A 19,405-nucleotide genomic window follows, 5' to 3' on the forward strand; every position below is an offset into this window, starting at 1 on the left:
AAGAGCGGAGTCCACGTCTTTCGGGAGTAAACAAAACCTATTTTAACCTACGGAAATGGATTGGGTTCCTCAGGGACCATCTCAGTTATACTTTATTATATTTTAGGATGACGCCGCAGCTTTTTTCAAAGGAAGTTGCGGAGCACAGCTGTTGTTTGTGACTGAGTATCGCTCAACGTTTCCTGATTCATCTTATCAGCGTCGAGACTGGGAATACGTACCGCCGCTCCCTCATATATGTTTCATTTTGTTGGTGTTGAACTCTGCTCATCATTATGTGTCACTTTTGATCATAGGTAGGCTAATGTAGAATATATGGGTATCTGGTGCTGGTGGGTTAAAGAAAAGCGTATATATATACTAGTTTGAAGAGGCTGGGTGCGTTGTTGAAGTACTTTGTCATTGTACTACCAATTAATGCCCCACCCGCTATCCGCGCGCAGGTGCACGCGTGACCATGTTGTTCCGTCTGTTCATACTCCTTCAACTCCTGTCATGTGGAGATCTGGCCTGTATGAGGAGCTTACTTTCGAAACATGAAGGAGCACACGACCAGGAAGGTGAGCTATTTTACTGAAGAAGTACACATTCGTCCACTGTAGCCTGATGGCCTGATAATCATTTCATCTGTTTGGACTTGCTTCTTAGTGTTTGTAGATGAGGGGGACGCAAATTCGTTCCTGGGTCGCCATCTACTGTTCAACCGGTTTGACTTTGAGATGTTCGTTCCTGGAAATCTTGAAAGGGAGTGCTATGAAGAAGTCTGCAATTACGAAGAAGCAAGGGAGGTCTTTGAAAACATCCCGGAAACGGTTAAGTGATGCTGTTCAGTGAGGCATTCACTGGGGTCATTTCATGAGCACAAAGAGGGAGAAGGCCTCAAAGTCAGAGTTCACTAATGATCTTTTGTTTTGCAGGAAGCTTTTTGGAAGAAATACACTGCAGGTAAGAGAGAGAGAGACACAGAAATCTATTTGTTACAGTAGATCGTTTTAAGTGTTGGGCAATGTTATCAAATTTAATTACCAAAGTAGTGTAGACTTGTTGTTGTTGTTAATGAACACTTGTGCCTTTCCTGTAGACAATTATGTTAATGTGGTTTTCCAAACCTGTTTCACCACTCGTTTAACAGCGCACAGTAGTTAAGAACATAATTGCTTTGCACAAATTCCAATTGTGGTTTGGACATTACCTTTGCATTTATTTTGCATTAGTTGTGAGGACTGAGTTCTGAATATAGATTTAATAACAGTATTTCTACTACTGTAGAAAATCAAACTATACTTCTCTAATGTTCTTCTACCAAATAATCAATATCAGATAAAAAAGAAGAACCACCATGTGATATGCAGGTGGCTACTTTTTTATTATGTACAGTACAATTCACTGCCATTATCAAACAAGCTCAACGTTATCCAGATTCTCATTGTGGTCTGTGTCTCACAGATAAGGACAAAGGCCCATCGCGCGTTGATGTGACATCTCTATTGGTGGGGCTGATTGCTGGCGGAGTGGCCATTGTCTTTGTCGGCCTCCTGATCTGGTATTTCTGTCAAGGCAAATGCAAGGGTGACTTCAGCCGTGCAAAGTGAGTGAGAGGGTCTTTACTACTACTAATGGCAGCTACATTATTCTTGCACACTTCTAGCCTTTTAGACCTAACAGGCACTACTACTACAACTCTGTTGCACTATAATCCCAGGCACTAGAAAAAAATTGACAAACTGAACATTTGTTTACACCGTATGTAACAAAAGTTGGAATATTTCAAATAGTTTTCATTTTCTGTGTTAAGTGCTTCTTCAACCAACAGTTGTTTTCAATATCGAATTCATCTGACCCTTTTTTTTTTTCTTTTTTTTTTATAATTATTTTGTCTAATGAACAGTGAATGTTACAACTTCCCAAACCTGAAGTTGACATAATCAAATTGCTTGTTTTGTGTGAACCCCCCCCCAAAAGATATTCACTTTACTTTCGTACGTGACATTTGAGAAGCGGGAACCAATGAGTCTTACACATCTTTACTTGGTAATTGATTGCAACTATTTTGATAACTGACCAGATTAACTTCAATCAATTTAATTGTTTAAACTCTAGACCTGTTCTAAAAACATTTTAGTGCTTATTATCACCCTTTGTGTCATACATGAAGTGCTGGGGAACCTGCAGAACAAATGTTGAATAAATGAAGTTGACTTTGACCTTAAATGTCAATACTTTTAAGCATCAAGTAGATCACATATGAATTAAATATAATGTGTGTGTCTACACTCCCCTCACAGCTCCATCCGGGTACGACCGAGAAGGACTAATGCTTCTCTAATAATGCGACGGCTGGAGGAGGTGTCCTTACAACCTATGCTCCCACCTGCACACCCACCCCCTGTGGAGGAAATCGACCCGCCAGGGCTGCCATCCTATGAGCAGGCAATCGCTAAAACTGGACAGCATGACGCCCCACCTCCTCCCTATCCTGGGTATTTGCATATGCTTTTGTATTTGAGTTTATATTTAAACTCACTCTTCATGTTTTCCTCATACACATTTGCAGTCAGGTAATGCATGCACAGTTTGGATGTACCTGTTCCACTCACGCATGTTTTTTATAACATTTTTTTCTTATTTTTGGTTTTAGCTCATGACCTGGAAGTACTTGGCGGTAGTATCTTCAGAACAGCAAATCAGCCTGTCTGTCAACATTAAGCGAACATTTTACAGCTGCTGCTCCTCTTTTGTAATGTGCCAAACCAATTTTTTTCTTCATCACAAGATTTAAAACGGTGCCTTATGCATTCTGTTTATTGCTCTCATTGAGCTCTCTTCTTCCACTCATACATGTCTAATCTTTCTGGTCAGTTTGTGTACCTTTTCCTTAGCAGAATGCTCTTGTCAATTTTTTTTGCTACCCTTTCTCAACCTGCTTGTGCCAGAATGTAGTATTACAGTAGCCTCTACTAACTCTTTTTGCCGGTGTGATTGTGCTTTGTAATATAACAACCCTACCCTGTGTTGAATACACTGTACCCAGTTTGCTACTTTTTGTATAAATGCCAATGAAGAATCAACAATGCTTTAGACATGAGATTTAAATTGCTGAAATATTTAAGTAGTTGCTTTAGAAACAGCATGCATAGAAGGGCTGATAGCTAGATTACGATTATGTTTTATTACACGAGTATTAATTGCAATTAAAGAGTCTCCTTCAGAATAGTGACAACAAAACTGCTTTTAATGGCATAATGGTTAATATTGCTGTAAAGAAAGTGCTTTGAAGTATTTTTGATGCGCTGGTCTACCAGCTTATTTTAAAATTCACTTTATACTTTGAGTTGCATATCATCATCTTTTTACTTTTTAAAAATATGCAGATTTTATTGCTGCTTTATAAAGTTCTGCTGTGTTAGGAAATGTGTGTTTGAGTCAACTAATATAACAACTATATTCTAATATGTAAAGACATTTTTACTTTCAATATCGTACATTGTGGTTAGTTATTAAATGTATTATGTATATCAAGGCGGAAGCTCTTCAAAGACAGTTTTACAACCTTTTACACTCACAAAGAGAACATTTTACAATTATACAAGACAATTATAGATGTGATGAATTTGACCGCTAAAATGTAATTCAGCAGTTGTAAAGGTAGTCCAATATGTCACTTTGTTTTAAAACTGCAGTTTGAATGAGCATTATACAAGCCTGTTGGATGCTTAAGAGTCAAGAAGCTATGTCCCTGTAAATTACCATTAAGTTTCATCATGCGATTATGAGAATGTATTGAGGGCTAGCTTTGGTGAAGCTGATCTGAAGCATACCTACTTGAAATGTAAATCTTTTATAGTTTTAAATAAAATGGATATTTTAATTATTTTTGTGTCATATTTCAACTGTATGTAAGGTTTTGTATGTGTGCACAAGATGGCTTTGTACCCATTCTCATTTTGATATTTAGTGTGAATATGATCAGCTTTGAGGGTTTGGTCAGCCATATCGGAAGAAAAATGTATATTCCTTTGCTGACTATGCCATTTCCAAAGTGTACAGATTTGAGACCAAAACAACTATCCTCATGTTTTGTCACTGTCAATCAGATTTGAACTCATCTGTTGTACTATAATTAAATTTTGTACGTTTGTAGTTAAAAGACTGAAAACTGTATGAATTAGCTACCGGCTGGTGTATTGAGGGCTCCACAGGAGGTTACCTTATTTTAAAATAGTAATACAGAGAAACAATTTTTTTTTTCTTTAATTAAATACAGTAAACATGTATAAATTCATTGTACCATACAAAACAATACAAATTCATGATAAAATCATAAGGTGTACAGAAGAAAAGTCAACAGTTCCAGGCCAGGAAGTGATTACATTTCACATTAACATTTTAATCAAAATAAAAGTATTTCTTATATTATCATTTTATATTTTCACAGCCTTTGAACTTATAAAAAAAACCAACCCAAGTCAGTTTACCGTTTGTGAATACCAAGACGTTGGGCTTCTTATCTGTAAATTTATTATAAGTGAAACGTAGCCAATAAAATGAAATGATTAGGAATTTACAGCTGAGAATTCAAATTCATGTTCAAGGATGCCAAATGGTACATTTCCAAATTAACATTAAATGGTTATCAATATGGCTGCTGATAAAGGCACAAAAGTTATTCCAAAAAAAAGTCTAACAAAAGGGGTTTACATCAAAACCTAACAATTATTGTATAGTTTCCAAACAGGCACCAGTGACATCTAAAACAGGAGGACTCAATTTATCATTATTTAATTCACTGTGAGTAGTGAACACAGTGAAAATATACAGAAGACTATTAACCTGGCATTATTCTAATAATTTCACCACTGTATGCAAGCAGAGGCAGGCTGAAATTAATCCCTGCATATGGGGATTTTGGAGGTTCTAATTTAGAAAAAAAAAAAAGGTTTTGGTTTCTCAAATGATCTGAAGAACCGTGGAAGGTGGGAGACAGCTGAAGGCATAGGGTGGAGGGAAAGAAAACTACACAACTTCCAGCCAAAGTCTGCGGTGCATCCTGGGAAATAAACTAACATGGGTACGTGAAACCATGCAGGGTTTGCACGGCTCTCCATGACGAGAGATGAACAACAATTAACGAAATCATTCAGAAGGCAAAAGGTTCACTTTTATCCAGGATATAGAACCACTTCACGGGGACTTTGCAGACTGTGCGGTGATTTCACGGGACTGTCTGGTCGGTCGGACCCGGGCTGCTACGATGTGTGTCCGCTGCTCCACGAAGCTCCGTCGGGGAAGTGAATCTTTCACCGGATGATGGACAGGAACTACCCGACCTCCAGCTTTGCGGACCCGCTGGCTCCACCAGCACAGACCGTAGCGTCTTGGGCCTATGACCGCAGCACAGCTAGTGTCAAGCCAAGGTAAAGATGAAGGAGAGGGCGCCTACCGAAGGAAATGTCGGTGATGGGTTGGCCTAGCTTTGCTTTTGGAGAAAAGTGCGGAGGTCCTTGTTGTTATCGGAAACACTGGAGGAATTGAGGCAATATCGGGGTTTGATCGGAGTTATTGGGGCTTTGGCAGTGGTTTCTTAGCCGTTTGTTACTCTCTCCCACCTTGCTAGCCTTTTTGCTAGCACACCGTCTTCTCAGCATGGCCTTGTACAGAGTTTGTACAAACTAGAGAGGCATTTGTTTCATGTCTGTAAGAAGTTCACCAGCTAGGCAGCTTAAACTAGCATTTTATCGGCCTGTTTTCCTCACCCACAGGTGCTCGCCAAAGCCAAAACAAGATGGGTAACTAGCCACCAATGCTAATCATTTCAGTTGTGGCACAAATTAGAGGTACATAGCTACTGGTGTTGTTAAAGTACTTAAGAGGTGACTTGCCGAAGTCTTCATATTTGTGCCATTATTTTAGTTGGAAGAGTTAGAGGACCATTAAAATCCTTGGCATCATTTTAACTTACTTTATAGTTCATAAAATAGAGTTAATGGAGGATCAATAAAGTATTTCTGAATCTGATCCTGATGTAGCCAAAAAAACTGCCAAAGTTGCAGAGCTCTAAGTTAACTTAGTCAAACTCAAGATTATTGTGTTTATAGTCTAATGTTACTAATGTTACATGTTGTAATAATGAACAGGTATCATCCTCAATAACAAAATTTCAGTATCTGCTTCGAATAAGTCAGATTGTGCTCATAAGCAGCACAAATAAATAGCAACTCTTCAGTTAATTTATAAGACATCATCATCCTACAGCATTGAGAGGAAGGCCAGAGCAGATAAAGTAAGATGATCCACTACAGAAATGTTTACTCATCAACTCATAGTTGTTTGAGTGACAAAAATCAAAGCAGTATACAATTGGTTTATTATAATGATTAATCAAGTAAAATATACAGTGATTGCACTGATTACAGAAGATTATCTCAGTTTTCCTCCTGTCTTATATGACCCCAATACCAGGGGCTTGTGTTGCTGTTGAATACACTAAAAAATAGACACACGCATTTGCATTTGTTTCTTTTGATATTTTATAGACCAAAAACAATCATCGAATCAAAAAATTTAAAAGATTACTCAATATCATGTGCTGCCCTACAGTACTTTACTCGGTACACTCAGTGGTCACTTTATTAGGTACACCTTTAAAATCTAACGTAATCCAATATAACGGCACAGCTGTAGAGTCTTCCTTTAACTAATGTAATAACGTTTTGATTGACACTGTCAGAGAGGTTGACACTGTCACTGTCAGAGAGGTATCATCATCAAAGGTATAATCATTTAAATATAGGTTTATTATTGAGGTTGTAGTTTGTAGTAGTGTTGTACCGGACAACATTATATTAATGTTTTGTCCACCCTATTTATTAGAGTATTAGAAACAGATTTCAAAACAATGCAGTCCAGTACAACAGCACCACTAACTACGACCTCAGTACTAACCATAAAGTTGAATTAATGCCTTTCTGACAGTGTCAACAAAAGTAAACATTATAATCTTAGGAAATGTGGAGCATGTAGCAGAGCTGTTGTATTGGATCGCATTAAATTGTACAAGTGTACCAAATAAAGTGGCCAGGGAGTGTATGTCGGCCTTGGCTATGTTAGTTTTTCTCAACTTTATAGTCAAATATCAGGGACAGATTTCATAACAGAAGATTGCTGTTGTGTGGGGACCAGAAAAGGAGGCCGATGACTCCCTTTCACCTCTGTGTTCTCCAAAAGGGAACACTTTTGCTCAGGCTGGCTGCATCTGATTACCTCAGGTTTGATTTCTGTGTGCTATGTCAAGAGAAGTCATTTACTTGGGTCAACGCTGCTTGTGAAGATGACAGCTCTCATGTATGTGTTTGTGTGTTGATATAGTTCCAGTTATGGTGCAGCACACCTTGATGCAGAGCTCCTCCAGCGGCAAAGCTATACTTCCACCCACCAGCTTCCCACCTACACTACATCACACCTTCCCGCTGCAGCAGGTGAGTTATGAATGCTATACACATTGTTTTTAGAGGGTCAGTTTACCCAAATTACAGTAAACTTACTTTGACATTAACTATCTAGCCATCTAGCATCTAGTCATGCAGATATTTTTGGTTTTATAGACTCTTTCAGCGGTAACAACATAAACAAACGGTGTGCGCATGTGCATTACTCTGGCCCGAAATTAACGCATTGACGTTGGACGGATTTGTGCAGCGGTGTTCATGATACTAACCATTCAATACAGACTGGTCCGCTGTCAATGTGTTTGCGGGGAGAGAGAGAGAGAGGGCGCGAGTGAGAGGAGGTGCTGAGCAAATATGCGCTGCGTGCAGCTCTGCAATCAAAGTTTTCCCATCTTAAATAGTAAAAACAAAAAAAGAAACTGAAATCAATATGTGGAGGTCAGCGCTGATAATGTGGTGGGCCGCCACAAATAAATGGATTTGTGGGAAACGCTGTACTGGATATCACTCACCATATTAGCTAAACACAAACCCAGTAATAAACAAGCAGAACGGAAGTTGACTTCGGGCCGGGTGCATCACCCTGGCAACGCGTCCAATGAAAATGTCTATATGCTTTGGGTTTTTTTGAGATCACCCTGTGATGTTTGTCCCACCAATCAATTCGATGGATGTAAATTGAATTTCATTTGTGATACTGAAAAACGTTTTAAAAACTCAACAGTAATCTGTCTGGATAATTCACAGGCCTTGCTGTGGACACTTTTAATTGGGCAGTTTCTTAAGTAGAAGGTATTTCCTTTACAAGCCTAATTTTTCTTATTTTTTTTTCAGCATGGCATTTATAAATGCTTTGAGCACCACAAACTAAATTCTTTCCACCATTTATTGTATTAGAGTGGAGGCAGGAAGCAGATATCTTAAACCTTAGCAAAACTGTCTGCATGAGTAGATAATGTAGCCCGACTGCTGCAGAACTTTTGCAATTTGGGTGACCTAACCTTTTTAACACTCTTATTTACTTTGTTGCCCATTTCTGTGGTCATCCTCCCTTTCTCCTTTTGGCTGTCAGGAGCACTTGACTCAAGCAGTAATACTTCTGAGACCTCGATTATGAGCTTCCTGTCAGCCATGGAGTCAAGAAGCCTTCAGGCTGGTCCTGTTAGTGCCTCACTGCTTCCTCCTTTTAGACCCCCATCCTGGCCTTCTGGTGAGAGCACATCCACTCATTCAGTGTTTTACTTACACACCACCAATTGTGGTTTAGCCATTTTTACTATGTATGTTGGCTTCTTAGTTTATTTAACGTAACCTGAATAACTTACAAGAGGAACTGATTTTAAATGTGACACTATATGAGTTGTGAAGTTTATGTGGTGTTTGTGTATGTGCGAGAAACATATTCACTGAATAGAATCACGCGATCTTTGATCTATACCCAGAATAGTATTGTGTACTAGACCAGGTATTTTTACATATTTACCCCTAATAGAGGATGGACTATGAATGTATTTATTTAAAGTATAATTTTGGTATTTTTAAACCTGGACCATATTTTCACTCATTTTGAAACTCATGTTTCTGGTTAGGGTGTGAACGGGAGTCTCTCGTAGGGATCCTTTTCCATGATATTGTTAGATACCTCGTATAACAGTCTGAGTCTGTCGGTGGCAAAAAGAAGTACTTTTTGTGGACATAATTTTGACAGGCTTAGTCATCTACTGCACGGATTCCAAAACATTTTGTACCTGCTAGTCATTTCAACACCAAAATATGTGAAAATAGGGTCCAGGTTTAAAAATACTGAAATTATGCTTTTAAAATAACTAAAAATTACCTATAGGGCTTGCTGGCAACTAAAGGATTGTTGTAAATTTTCTAAACTATTGAAGCAATTAGTATTTGCATGCATGTTGCATGTCGATTTGGTTTGGATATAACTGAAAAATGAAGGCAAATTAGGTCTGGGCATAACTCTTAAAAGCATCTGGAGAAAGCTTTTACTGGACAAAATTAAGTTGGGTTTATCTATTGTGAGCACAGGTTTAATTTTTTATTGTTGTATTATATCCCTTCGTGTTGCCTGTCCTGTTCTTACAACATCTGTTCTGTGCAATGCAGGTACCAACTCCTCCACCACAGAGCTGTATTTGACTGGTGCCCTGCCTTCTACTGCCACTTTCCCCTCCCCTGCTGCTCTGTCGTCCTATCAGCACGCAGGTGCCTACCCTTCCAGGAGTTATGCTACTAACCCTTCCTTGGCTCTCCAGGATCCTGCCTTCAGCACTTCCACCAATGGCCTGTTTTCTCACCATGACCCCCTCCTCCATCTCAAATCAAGCCAGACTGTGCTTCCCACTGCACTGGCCTTCAATCATCTCTCTGGACCCACTTTGAGCTCAACTCTGCCTGTCCAGTCCTCCACCTACCGCTCAGCCCAGGAGTCGGCCCCCCACCTCCTACAACCCCAGTTCAGCCTGCTGCCTTCTGCCCTGCCTGCCCCTCATGGTTCCCCACAACCCTATGGAGCCACAGTTTTCTCAGGCTCTATCGAAAGAGCTCTTCAGCGTGAATGTAGTGTGATCAAACACCACCAGAGGCCTTCCAGCAGCCATGCGGCCTCCGAGCAATTACCCAATTCAGAGCACTCCTTACAGGGGTACTTTGGCTCTGGCAATGAAGCGGATGTGTCCTACCAGCAGGACCCGTCCCGTCAGACCCCAGTGTCCACAGGAGCAGATTCCTCTCAAGGGGTCAGTCGTGCTCCACAACCCAAAACAGACTCGGTAACTCAAGCTTATTCGTCCACTTCTTTGCCGAAGGTTAAAGACTGCTCTTCCAAACTAGCACCACACCCTGCTGGGGGTGAAGAGAGTCACGAGCACTCTCAGAACCTGACAGGAGAGTCTCCTGAGCATTATTCCTCCCCAGGACATAAGCAGAACTCAGTGATTGCTAATCAGCAGTCTGTCCAGCTATCCAGTCTAATGTCCAGTAGTCTGTCTCAAACTTATATCACCCCTCACACAGAGTCACAGCCCTCCCATTCCACCTCAGACAAGCTCTCCCCCCTTTACAAGACTCTGCCTTCCCTCTCCAGCCAGTCTGACAATGTGGCATCTGTTAGTCAGGCTCTTGTTTACTCTTCCAGTCCTGGGCTGAGTCAGGAGCAAGAGATTCAGTATGGAGCCCAGGTCCAGGGCTTGTGTCAGGGTAATCTCTCAGAGAGCTACTCCACATCCCACTCTCAGGGTGCCCCAAATGTGACTTTTACATCTCAGTCAGAGGGGCAAGCTTCGGTGACTCAGTCGCAGAGCTATGCCACAGGACAATCCCTTAACTCCTCTTACCCACCCACATGTGTGCGGAGTCTGGCCACATCAAATTCTACACAGGACTACACCGTCATGCAGGCCTCAGTGGGAGGTAAAACGCATGACACTCTGTCCCAGCAGCAGACACAGCCCCATAAATATGTTTTGTCTGCATCGTTGCCTACCTACTCTTCAACTGCTCAAGCCTTACAAAATAACGTCAGATCCTCAATCCAGGACTTAAAGCCAACATATGGCAAGCAGAAACTGGAAGAGCTTCCTCTCCATGGCCTAGATGCTCTCCAGCAGGCATCTATGGAAGCTTCTGCAACAGCCAGCAGTATGTCTGCTCTCAACAACGTCATCTATGTTGTTGCAAAAATGGACGATCATCATAAAACACAAAGCGTTATCCGAAGCAATTCCCGCTCAGATGATCACCTGATGGGACTTGTTCATGCCAACACAGCACAGGTAAAGTGTGAAAGAATGGGTCCTCTGAGCCAACAGCACATTCGTCTAAGCAGTGCCAATGGTCAGGGAACTGCCAACACGAAAACTACAAACTCCAGTATTATATCTTCACATGTCCCCCTTAGTTCAGAGCAGCTTAAGCAGCACTCTCTCCACCTAAAATCTCCTGAGCCACATCAACAAAACCACCAGAATCATAGTCAGTCACAGAGCCAGACCTCAGCAGCCCATGCCCAATTTATCACCGTCCCCAGCACTCAGGTTCTCCTTGACCATAACCAGATGATTCTGCTCCAGCAGCCACTTGTCCACCATGGTCAAAACACTTCAAAAGTGGTATCAGTGCAAGGTATCCAACCATCCCAAGATTTGGGCCCTGTTCATGTCCAGTATCTTCAGATGGATCGAGAACTGCTGGGTCCCAGTGTCAATGAAACCCAGAGTCAGCAGGGCACAGTTGTGTCTGAACAGAGCACAGGGTGCCCTGATTCCTCTAAACACCACTACAACCAGTCGGCAGATCAGCAACCAAATGATGCCAAGAACCACTTTACTCTCAACTCCATTTGCTTCCCCGAGTCCATGCTACTTGCAGACGACAGAAATATTTTGTCAAACGTTGACGACATCTTGGCTGCCACGGTGGCGGCCTGTGGTGTCACACCACAAGACTTTGTCAAAGCTACATCCTCTGCTGAGGCGGAAATGGCAGTGATGGCAAGCCCAGTTGATTCTAAAGGTCACTTCCATACTGTGGATATGAGGCACATGTCACCTAGTTTCTCCTCAGCACAACATTCAATCATCACCAACACTAACTCCCACACCATGACACTAAATGGCGCTCAGATGGCCACAGACTGCCAGGGTCACACTGTTCACCACAGCAACGGTTCTGAGCTCGACTCAAATGGAGATGGAGGGAGCTCTGAGAATGGCTATCACTTAGCCGGGCAGTTGTATGACCCCTCAGGTCTCCTTAACAGAGTCAAAGGGAATGTAAAGTGCATTAAAACAGAGGATGGCCTCATGGAATGCCCAGGTGGCGAAGACTTTCCCAAAAAGAAGGCTCGCTCTAAGTCCTTGACCAAACCAGGTGGTCCTGAGGAGGATAGTGGACAGCCCAGACTGGCCAAGCGCAGTGGGCAGGCAAAGCGGCAAAACTCCAAGGGTAGTGACGTAAGCTCGCCATCTTCTTCGCATGGTGCATATGATGGCTGTCCACAGCAGGAGAGAATGAGGCAGAAGATTCGTGAAGTGGAAGAGAAACAACCAGAGGTCAAAACGGGCTTCATTGGCTCCTTCCTTGACTTCATCAAGTCTGGCCCCAAACAGCAATACTCTCCGAGTCCTGCGCGAACTATTAGTCGCCAGAGGAAGACCTGCACGTCGTCCAAACCACCACCATGTACTTTGCCTTCTTTGCCTCCCAAAATGCAGACTCTTCCTGCGCCCTTGATTCCCCAGAAGGGTCAAGGAGCGAGCGGTCAGCAAAAACGTCTGGATGAAGACCTGCAAAAGAACTTGGAGACTCTGCCGTCGTTCAGTTCAGATGAAGAGGAGAACACTGGGAAGAACCAGGCCCTGAGGAACAGCATCAGCTCAGCGCTTTCAGCTCTGGATGAATCTTCAGATCGGAAAATCAGGGCAGGTAATGACACCCTGCTTAATCTTGTAAAGAGCTGCTAATATGGCGATCAGAGCATTAACCTACAACCTTTTATAATATTGTCCCCCTATTGATTGTGTTTTTGATTATGATTTTCAATATAACCCGCAACCCTGTGCGCAGGATAAGCGGTGGACGATGGATGGATTTTCAAAATAATAAATCCCCACTAGGGATGCAGCGATTACCGGATTTCACTATTAACCGCGCTTTAAAACGTCACGGTTAATTAATCGTAAAGGCTCCCGCAACACCCGAGTGTTTCTGTTGTACAGAACGAAACTGTGGCAACTTGCATAAAACAAAAACAAAGTTACAGTAGCGGTGCACCAGCATAAGTGTCATGCTTATCAGAGTCTACTGTACACTGGCTAAACTATGGCAGAGGGGCAAACTGTGAAGCTTTATTTCCACCAAAGAAACGGCTGAAGTCGGCAGTGTGGGAGCATTTCGGGTAGGCTACACTCAGACTGACCAGGGCGTTACTAAAGATGACGAATCACCTGGTCAAAAACTTGCCGTTTAAAAGGCTCCTGCTAAAGGAGCGAGTAATTACATTAAACTTGATGCAGCACCTGCCGGATCACCACCCAGCTTTGCACACCCAAGTAAAGGTAGGCCTAATACATTATATTGAATAACGTAGCAAGTTGGTGGGGAATCAAATATAACGTGTCACTTACAATCGATGCCGGAGCAGTGAGAGTCTAGCTTTCAGTACAACATAAACAAACAAAGCAGGGGTAAACTTTAAGACCCACCGCAATGACAGCCCCGCGGCGCTATGAACGTGTACCGCACGGCGAGCTTGCACGCATGCTGCGGTCCTCTTACATTAATAATACTTACATATTATAGAAATATAAGTTAATGCATTAAATATTAAATAAACTTAAGTCATTACTAGTGTTGTGAAATTAATTAATGCATAATAATCGTAATAATTGTGAAACCGTGATTATTTCTCTGACAATAATCGTACCAACAAAATCTGTAATCGTTGCATCCCTAATCCCCACAAGCTACTAAACTTGAGTTTAGACTAATGTCTTAAAATGGCTTCTGAGATCCAAAACTATGAACCTTAAATGCATCTAAAATTAGTATTATTAGTAATTAGTATTAAGATTCGATACCCAGTCGTACGTCACTGCACTGGATGGACATGAATCAAGTTAATAGAGAACCACACCCCACAGAGAAATGTCATGCAAAACTCAGTAGACATTGTTTATGTATGGCACTGAAGTGCAAAAAGTGGTTCTCTGTTGTCGCTCCCATCTTTGCTTTTAAGCTTTCCTGAGTAAGTAATAAAACAAAATCAACAGTATTCTCTTTGCTGTGCTGTTAAAATCTTAATCAGACTTAAGACATCAGTAACATTATTATTTATACAATATTTTGGTAATCTGCTGTGACATGCATCGTCTGTGAACTTTGATAAATGCTATCCCAAATCTCTTGATTTACACGAGGGGTCTAGTGGAGTTGTCATTGTCATTTTTCTTTCTGAAAATGTTTTTCTTCAACATATTCATATTTTTGCAACCCTTCTCCAGATAACCAAATGCCTGGTTCGATGATGAAGTCAGACCAAGTTCCCACAATGCCACACACCGTCACCGAGACCTGTTTGTTGCAGGTAGCCACTCCTACACAGACAACAAACGCTATCTCGGGAGGGACTGTGCTTGGAGCCAAAGAGGAGTCCAAAGAGAACCCACCGGGTCAGTTTGCTGTGCAGTTGATGAGTGTGGCCATCGAGGGACTGACTGATGAGGAGCTGTCTGACAGCGGAGGGGAGGGAATGTACCGGGAGAGAGACGAGTTTGTCGTAAGGAATGAGGATATCGAAATGTTGAAGGTCAGCCTGGAAAAAATATAGACAGAAAATGAATGCTTGAGAACATGGATTTTAGTAGTCAGGAGAATTTAACTTAAGTGGTCAAAGCGGAAAATTTTGTATAGATGAGGATGCTTGTAATAAAAGTTCAATGCTGCATGTCAGAGTTAAACTATATTACCTTGTGGTGGTAGAATGGGCCTTATGGGTGCCTCCCCGCAACACCTTAGGTGTTCAGCCCAGAGTTGTCGAAGGATAGTGACATGAGATCTTGTGTACACTCATAGCTGAACATTCATTGTTTCAGTTTCTTATACTGCAACTGTTATTACATACACTGCAAAAACTAAAATCTTAGTAAGATTAATTATCTTAATTGGAGGCAAAATATACTTAGTTTTTGGTCTGACAAGATATTTCTTCTTACCAGGCGGCTTTTATGTTTCAAGTTTATTTTTGGCCTTAAGTAGCAAGTGAAATATTCTTGTTCTGTTGGCAGATAATTTTGCTTATTTTAAGTAATATTTCCTCCATTATAATGCTTTTTTTCCCTTGTTTTTGAGAGCTCAGTTTTGCAGTGTACTGAAAGCCTGTTCTGCATGGTGTCATGTGTCCAGGTAACAATGAGGGCAGGCAGTGAACCTCCAGCCATCTGGAAAGTCCAGAAGGCTCTGCTGCAGAAATTTGTGCCTGAGTTGAGAGATGGAAAAAGAGTCTTCTCAGCCACCAACAGTGTAAGTGAATGCGTACACGCCCATACCAAAGTATGCACGTAGGGGTATTTGATCATTCAAAAAAAACTTCTTTATTCAGCGACAGGTAACATGTTTTTCTTTGTGTTGTGTAGTATCTTGGATACTTTGGTGATGCCAAGACCATGTACCAGAGGGTATATGTGAAGTTCTTGGACACCGTTAACAAAAGGGAGTATGTACGAGTTTGTAGTCGGAAGCCACGCTGCAAGCCTATGAACTCACTTAGGTGTGTTACAAGTATTGACTGATCAATTGTTTTTTGAAACATAACTCTTCAGTTGTGTAACCGTCTTTGTTTTACCACACAGGGGTGTTCAGGTGAAAACCTTGCTGGGCTTGACAGCCGCCCCTTCCTCAGTCTCCCAGAGCCAAAAGCCTCGACCTAAACAACTCAAGCCCAGGGCAGAGCCCCCTCCTAAGAAGAGGAGGAAATGGAAGGAGGAGTTTTCACCTACTGCTTCGGGATCATCTGAAGAAGGCTGTGAAGATGATGGTGAAGAAGCCTTCTGGCTTTTCTTATTAAATGTAGTTTGGATATGTTGATAACTTGCAGTGTATATGTTGCCTCTTGACACCCTCCTGATCTTTGATCTGTCACACTTAGAGTTAAACCCTCCAGTGCCGTTTGCTTCACGGTTCCTCAACACGCGAACAATGAAGGAGACATTCAAGAGCTTTGTGGAACTGCTCATCAGCATAGCTTTAGATGAAGATGTGATGACAGCACTTGAGAGGGCAAATGGTGAGTGAATTTGGGTTTTGAGCTGTTCGTTCGTTTTCAGCTATTGGCTTAGTAGTGGGCCAAAAACGGAAAGAAAACATGTCTTTGTCTTGTTTCAGATGAGTTGCTGCTGCCACATATGAAAAAAGTGGATGGGATGATCACTGACAACAGGAAACGCCTGCTTCACAAACTGCACATAGGGCAGGTCCTAAAGGTGGGCGTGTCTTTGAAACTGTATATTAATGGTTTGGTGTAAGTTTTCTGGAAAAGAAAGGAAGTAAGCATTATTATAAGTGTGATTTTCTGGCGCTTTGATTACAAAAGGCCAAATCGTAAGCAGAGAAAGACACTTCTGTTAGGTAAACTGAGATTGTTTCAATGTTGAGTTAATGCACTGTAAAGCCATTTTGTGTTATGGCCATTATTTTCTCTCCAAAAGGCTTAAAAGGCAAGCACCGGATGTATTTTGATGACAAAGAGAAAAGCAAAGGCACAGGACCTTTACTGCAGTGTATGAACCTCTGTGACTCTCCTGTTCTGTCTTCAGACGGCTCTAGACAGCTTCCCAGAGATCTCAGTGGTGACTGAACTGAAGAAGGATGGGGAAACCCCGGCCTTTAAGGTGCGTCTCAGTGGGAAGGCGTACAATAAGAAAACCATGAAGCCCCACAAAATGCCTAACAAAGTGCCACAGGTAAGACAAGACGATCTTTTGGTCAAATTCACTGTTTTCCTAGTATATGTCCAGCAGATGGCACAGTGTCACCATTTTATGTTTCTCATTCATTCCTGTATTCTGTTGGGCACTGAAGCCATGGTTCCCTTTCCTGTCATGCTGTCTCCTACTAATATCTGATTTATTTATCAAGTGTCCTTGATAAAGTGTTTTAAGACTTTGCTTTTTGCCTTTCTAGGAGTATACGGTGGACCAGCAGAAAACTCAGTGGTTCTCTCTGTACCACTCTTTACAGCATTACAAGTATCACACGTACCTCATGTGTAAGGATGAGGTAAGACATTGTGGTGCATGTGCGTGCGTCCCATGCTAGCTTGTGTTGAAATTAATGAGCCGTTTTCTTTATAGGTGCTAAATTGGTGTAGATTTTACTCTCTGATGAGTAATATTTTGCAAGTTTAACTTCAGGTGCTAATTATTCTGGTGAAACGTAAGATCTTTAAGCTGTATTAAGCTTTGTTTGTGGTTCTGCCTTCCAGATTGCTTCTCTGCGGGTGCAGGCAGGTGACCTGGGGCAGGACGAAACGGTACAGAAGTGTCTGCAGAACGGAGCTTGGGTAGAGGGGCTCTTTGATCGCTTTGGAGAGCTAATCAATCAAGTGCAGCAGGCCTGCCGATGATCCAGCCGTGACAGGCTTGGTTTAAAAAAAATAACTCTTCAGTTAACTTATGGCATCAGAGAAGGATGTAGTGAGTCTCTCCTTCCAGCCACAGAGAGATTTGAATCAGGGACCTGTCAGCCGAAAGGCCTGAAAGACATTCAGGTGCCTGTGGCAGTGACAGGTGAACAGCGGGACAACAGTAAAGTTTATAGTGTGCATCACTGCTTCCGAGCAGAAAGCAGTAACATGATCAACAGAGGACAAAGACTTTGTTTTTGGAAGCATTTTGGAAGACTTCCACATTATGCTTCTCCTAGTCTTAGGTTTTTGTAGTTAAAAGCTCACTTTTTATGAGCCTTTTCATAGATTTATATTGTTTTTTTTATTGTTTTTTTTAGTTAAATGCCAGATCATAACCAGTGAGTATGCACTAGATAGAAAGCAGTCGACATAGGAAGTAGAGCAAGAGCAAATAAAAATGCAGAAATCTGATTGCCTACAGTTATAACAAGTCTCAATCATTTGAAAAAAAGGCTCACATACAGAGAAGTTGATTTATTGTTAAAAAAAATCTCTATATATTATATATAACCGTAGCTATATACTGTTTGTAAAACATCCATTTTGTAATGGAATGCCAACTTATATATAATGTACATTTTGTATAAAAGAACATGGAGTTGGGAACTGCATCAATTCTCTTAAGGAGGAATTTAGTAGCTATATACTGTATCTATATTGTGGTTTAACTTTTGTGCTTCAAACACCCATTTGCTTATAAGATCAGTACTGCTCCAGTACTGCTTTTTATGAATTTTGTTAATCAAATATTATCTTGACTTATCTGAGGGTAAAAATAAATAAAAGTTGTCTTTATACTCCTTTACAGACATAGCCCACATTTTATGACAAATAGATATATATTTTTCACAGAATTAATATTATGTTCTCTTGTTTATTACAATTTCTGAGACACTTTTTCATTGTTTTTTTTCCACAGTTTTCCAAAATGGACTCTTTATAAGTCAGTTACCAATTTTATGCTGTCAAAAATAATCTTGTTCTTTACAGATGCAGTTTGTAAATAAAGTGCCGCATGTGTTAAATGTTTGCTTTGTTATGTTTTGTACCATATGGTTATGGTAATTCTTAACAAGGGTTTTTCCACAGATCTCATTACATATACAGCAACAGCACTTTGCTAATGCTAAATGCAAAACCTAACGCCACCTAATGCTAAACAATCTTGCAATATGCATCCTTACTGCTGGATCAGTAGACATAAATCAAGAAGAAGATAAGACTGCTGACAACAGCATTTAAATCACATGCACACTCACAGGAACATTTTTGTACACCTGACACAATCACTGGCAATATTTAACCGGAGTTTTCTGAGAACATGAATACCTAAAAACTATTCACTGCCTTTATCAGGAAATGGATGGATGGACTGCAGAATTAAAGCGATTTTTGAACAGAAGATTTCAAGTACAATCTGTAGGTGAGTGAATTCCTCTGAAGTACTTTTGGTGTTGAATTTTAGAAGTTAGACTGCGTACCAAGGTTGTTTGATACATAAGATTCGCTCCATCGCACCGGATCTGATGGATGTGTCCTTGGTGTTATTCCACAGGATATGTTGACAGCTGCTTTTGAAGCTAGAGGGAAGAAGAGTGGATGAGAGTGAGATTATCATCCTCCATTAGATATTTTGTCATTAACCCCACAACACCTCCAAAAGCCTCCACAAATGATTCCTGGCTTTCCAACGCAGCACAGACCTGCACTCTCTTGTTTGCCTTATATAGTATACTCACTAGTAGTAAGAATAAAAACATTA

General features: G+C 41.2%; 2 protein-coding genes across 3 annotated transcripts; both read left to right on the forward strand.

Moving 5' to 3' along the window:
• Positions 1–3,871, forward strand: prrg4 (proline rich Gla (G-carboxyglutamic acid) 4 (transmembrane)). Of its 2 annotated transcripts, XM_046031509.1 has the most exons (7): positions 2–296; positions 444–560; positions 649–812; positions 918–945; positions 1,447–1,588; positions 2,286–2,480; positions 2,639–3,871. In XM_046031509.1, the coding sequence occupies exons 2-7, from the start codon at positions 458–460 to the stop codon at positions 2,643–2,645; spliced, it is 639 nt and encodes a 212-aa protein (XP_045887465.1). In that variant the 5' UTR covers positions 2–296; positions 444–457; the 3' UTR covers positions 2,646–3,871. The 2 variants fall into 2 exon arrangements, with proteins under 2 accessions (XP_045887466.1, XP_045887465.1); XM_046031510.1 differs by having other exon boundaries at positions 1–560.
• A 1,165-nt stretch (positions 3,872–5,036) lies between these two features.
• Positions 5,037–18,668, forward strand: qser1 (glutamine and serine rich 1). Its single transcript, XM_046031485.1, has 13 exons — positions 5,037–5,414; positions 7,366–7,475; positions 8,518–8,655; positions 9,567–12,884; positions 14,462–14,766; positions 15,363–15,479; positions 15,593–15,726; positions 15,809–15,993; positions 16,105–16,242; positions 16,341–16,438; positions 16,772–16,918; positions 17,139–17,234; positions 17,440–18,668. Exons 1-13 carry the CDS (start codon positions 5,305–5,307, stop codon positions 17,578–17,580), a joined length of 5,037 nt encoding a protein of 1,678 aa, XP_045887441.1. The 5' UTR covers positions 5,037–5,304; the 3' UTR covers positions 17,581–18,668.
• Positions 18,669–19,405: the final 737 nt, after the last annotated feature.

The sequence above is a fragment of the Micropterus dolomieu genome, linkage group LG19 (assembly GCF_021292245.1).
Source record: "Micropterus dolomieu isolate WLL.071019.BEF.003 ecotype Adirondacks linkage group LG19, ASM2129224v1, whole genome shotgun sequence".
In the NCBI taxonomy this organism is placed as follows: domain Eukaryota; kingdom Metazoa; phylum Chordata; class Actinopteri; order Centrarchiformes; family Centrarchidae; genus Micropterus; species Micropterus dolomieu.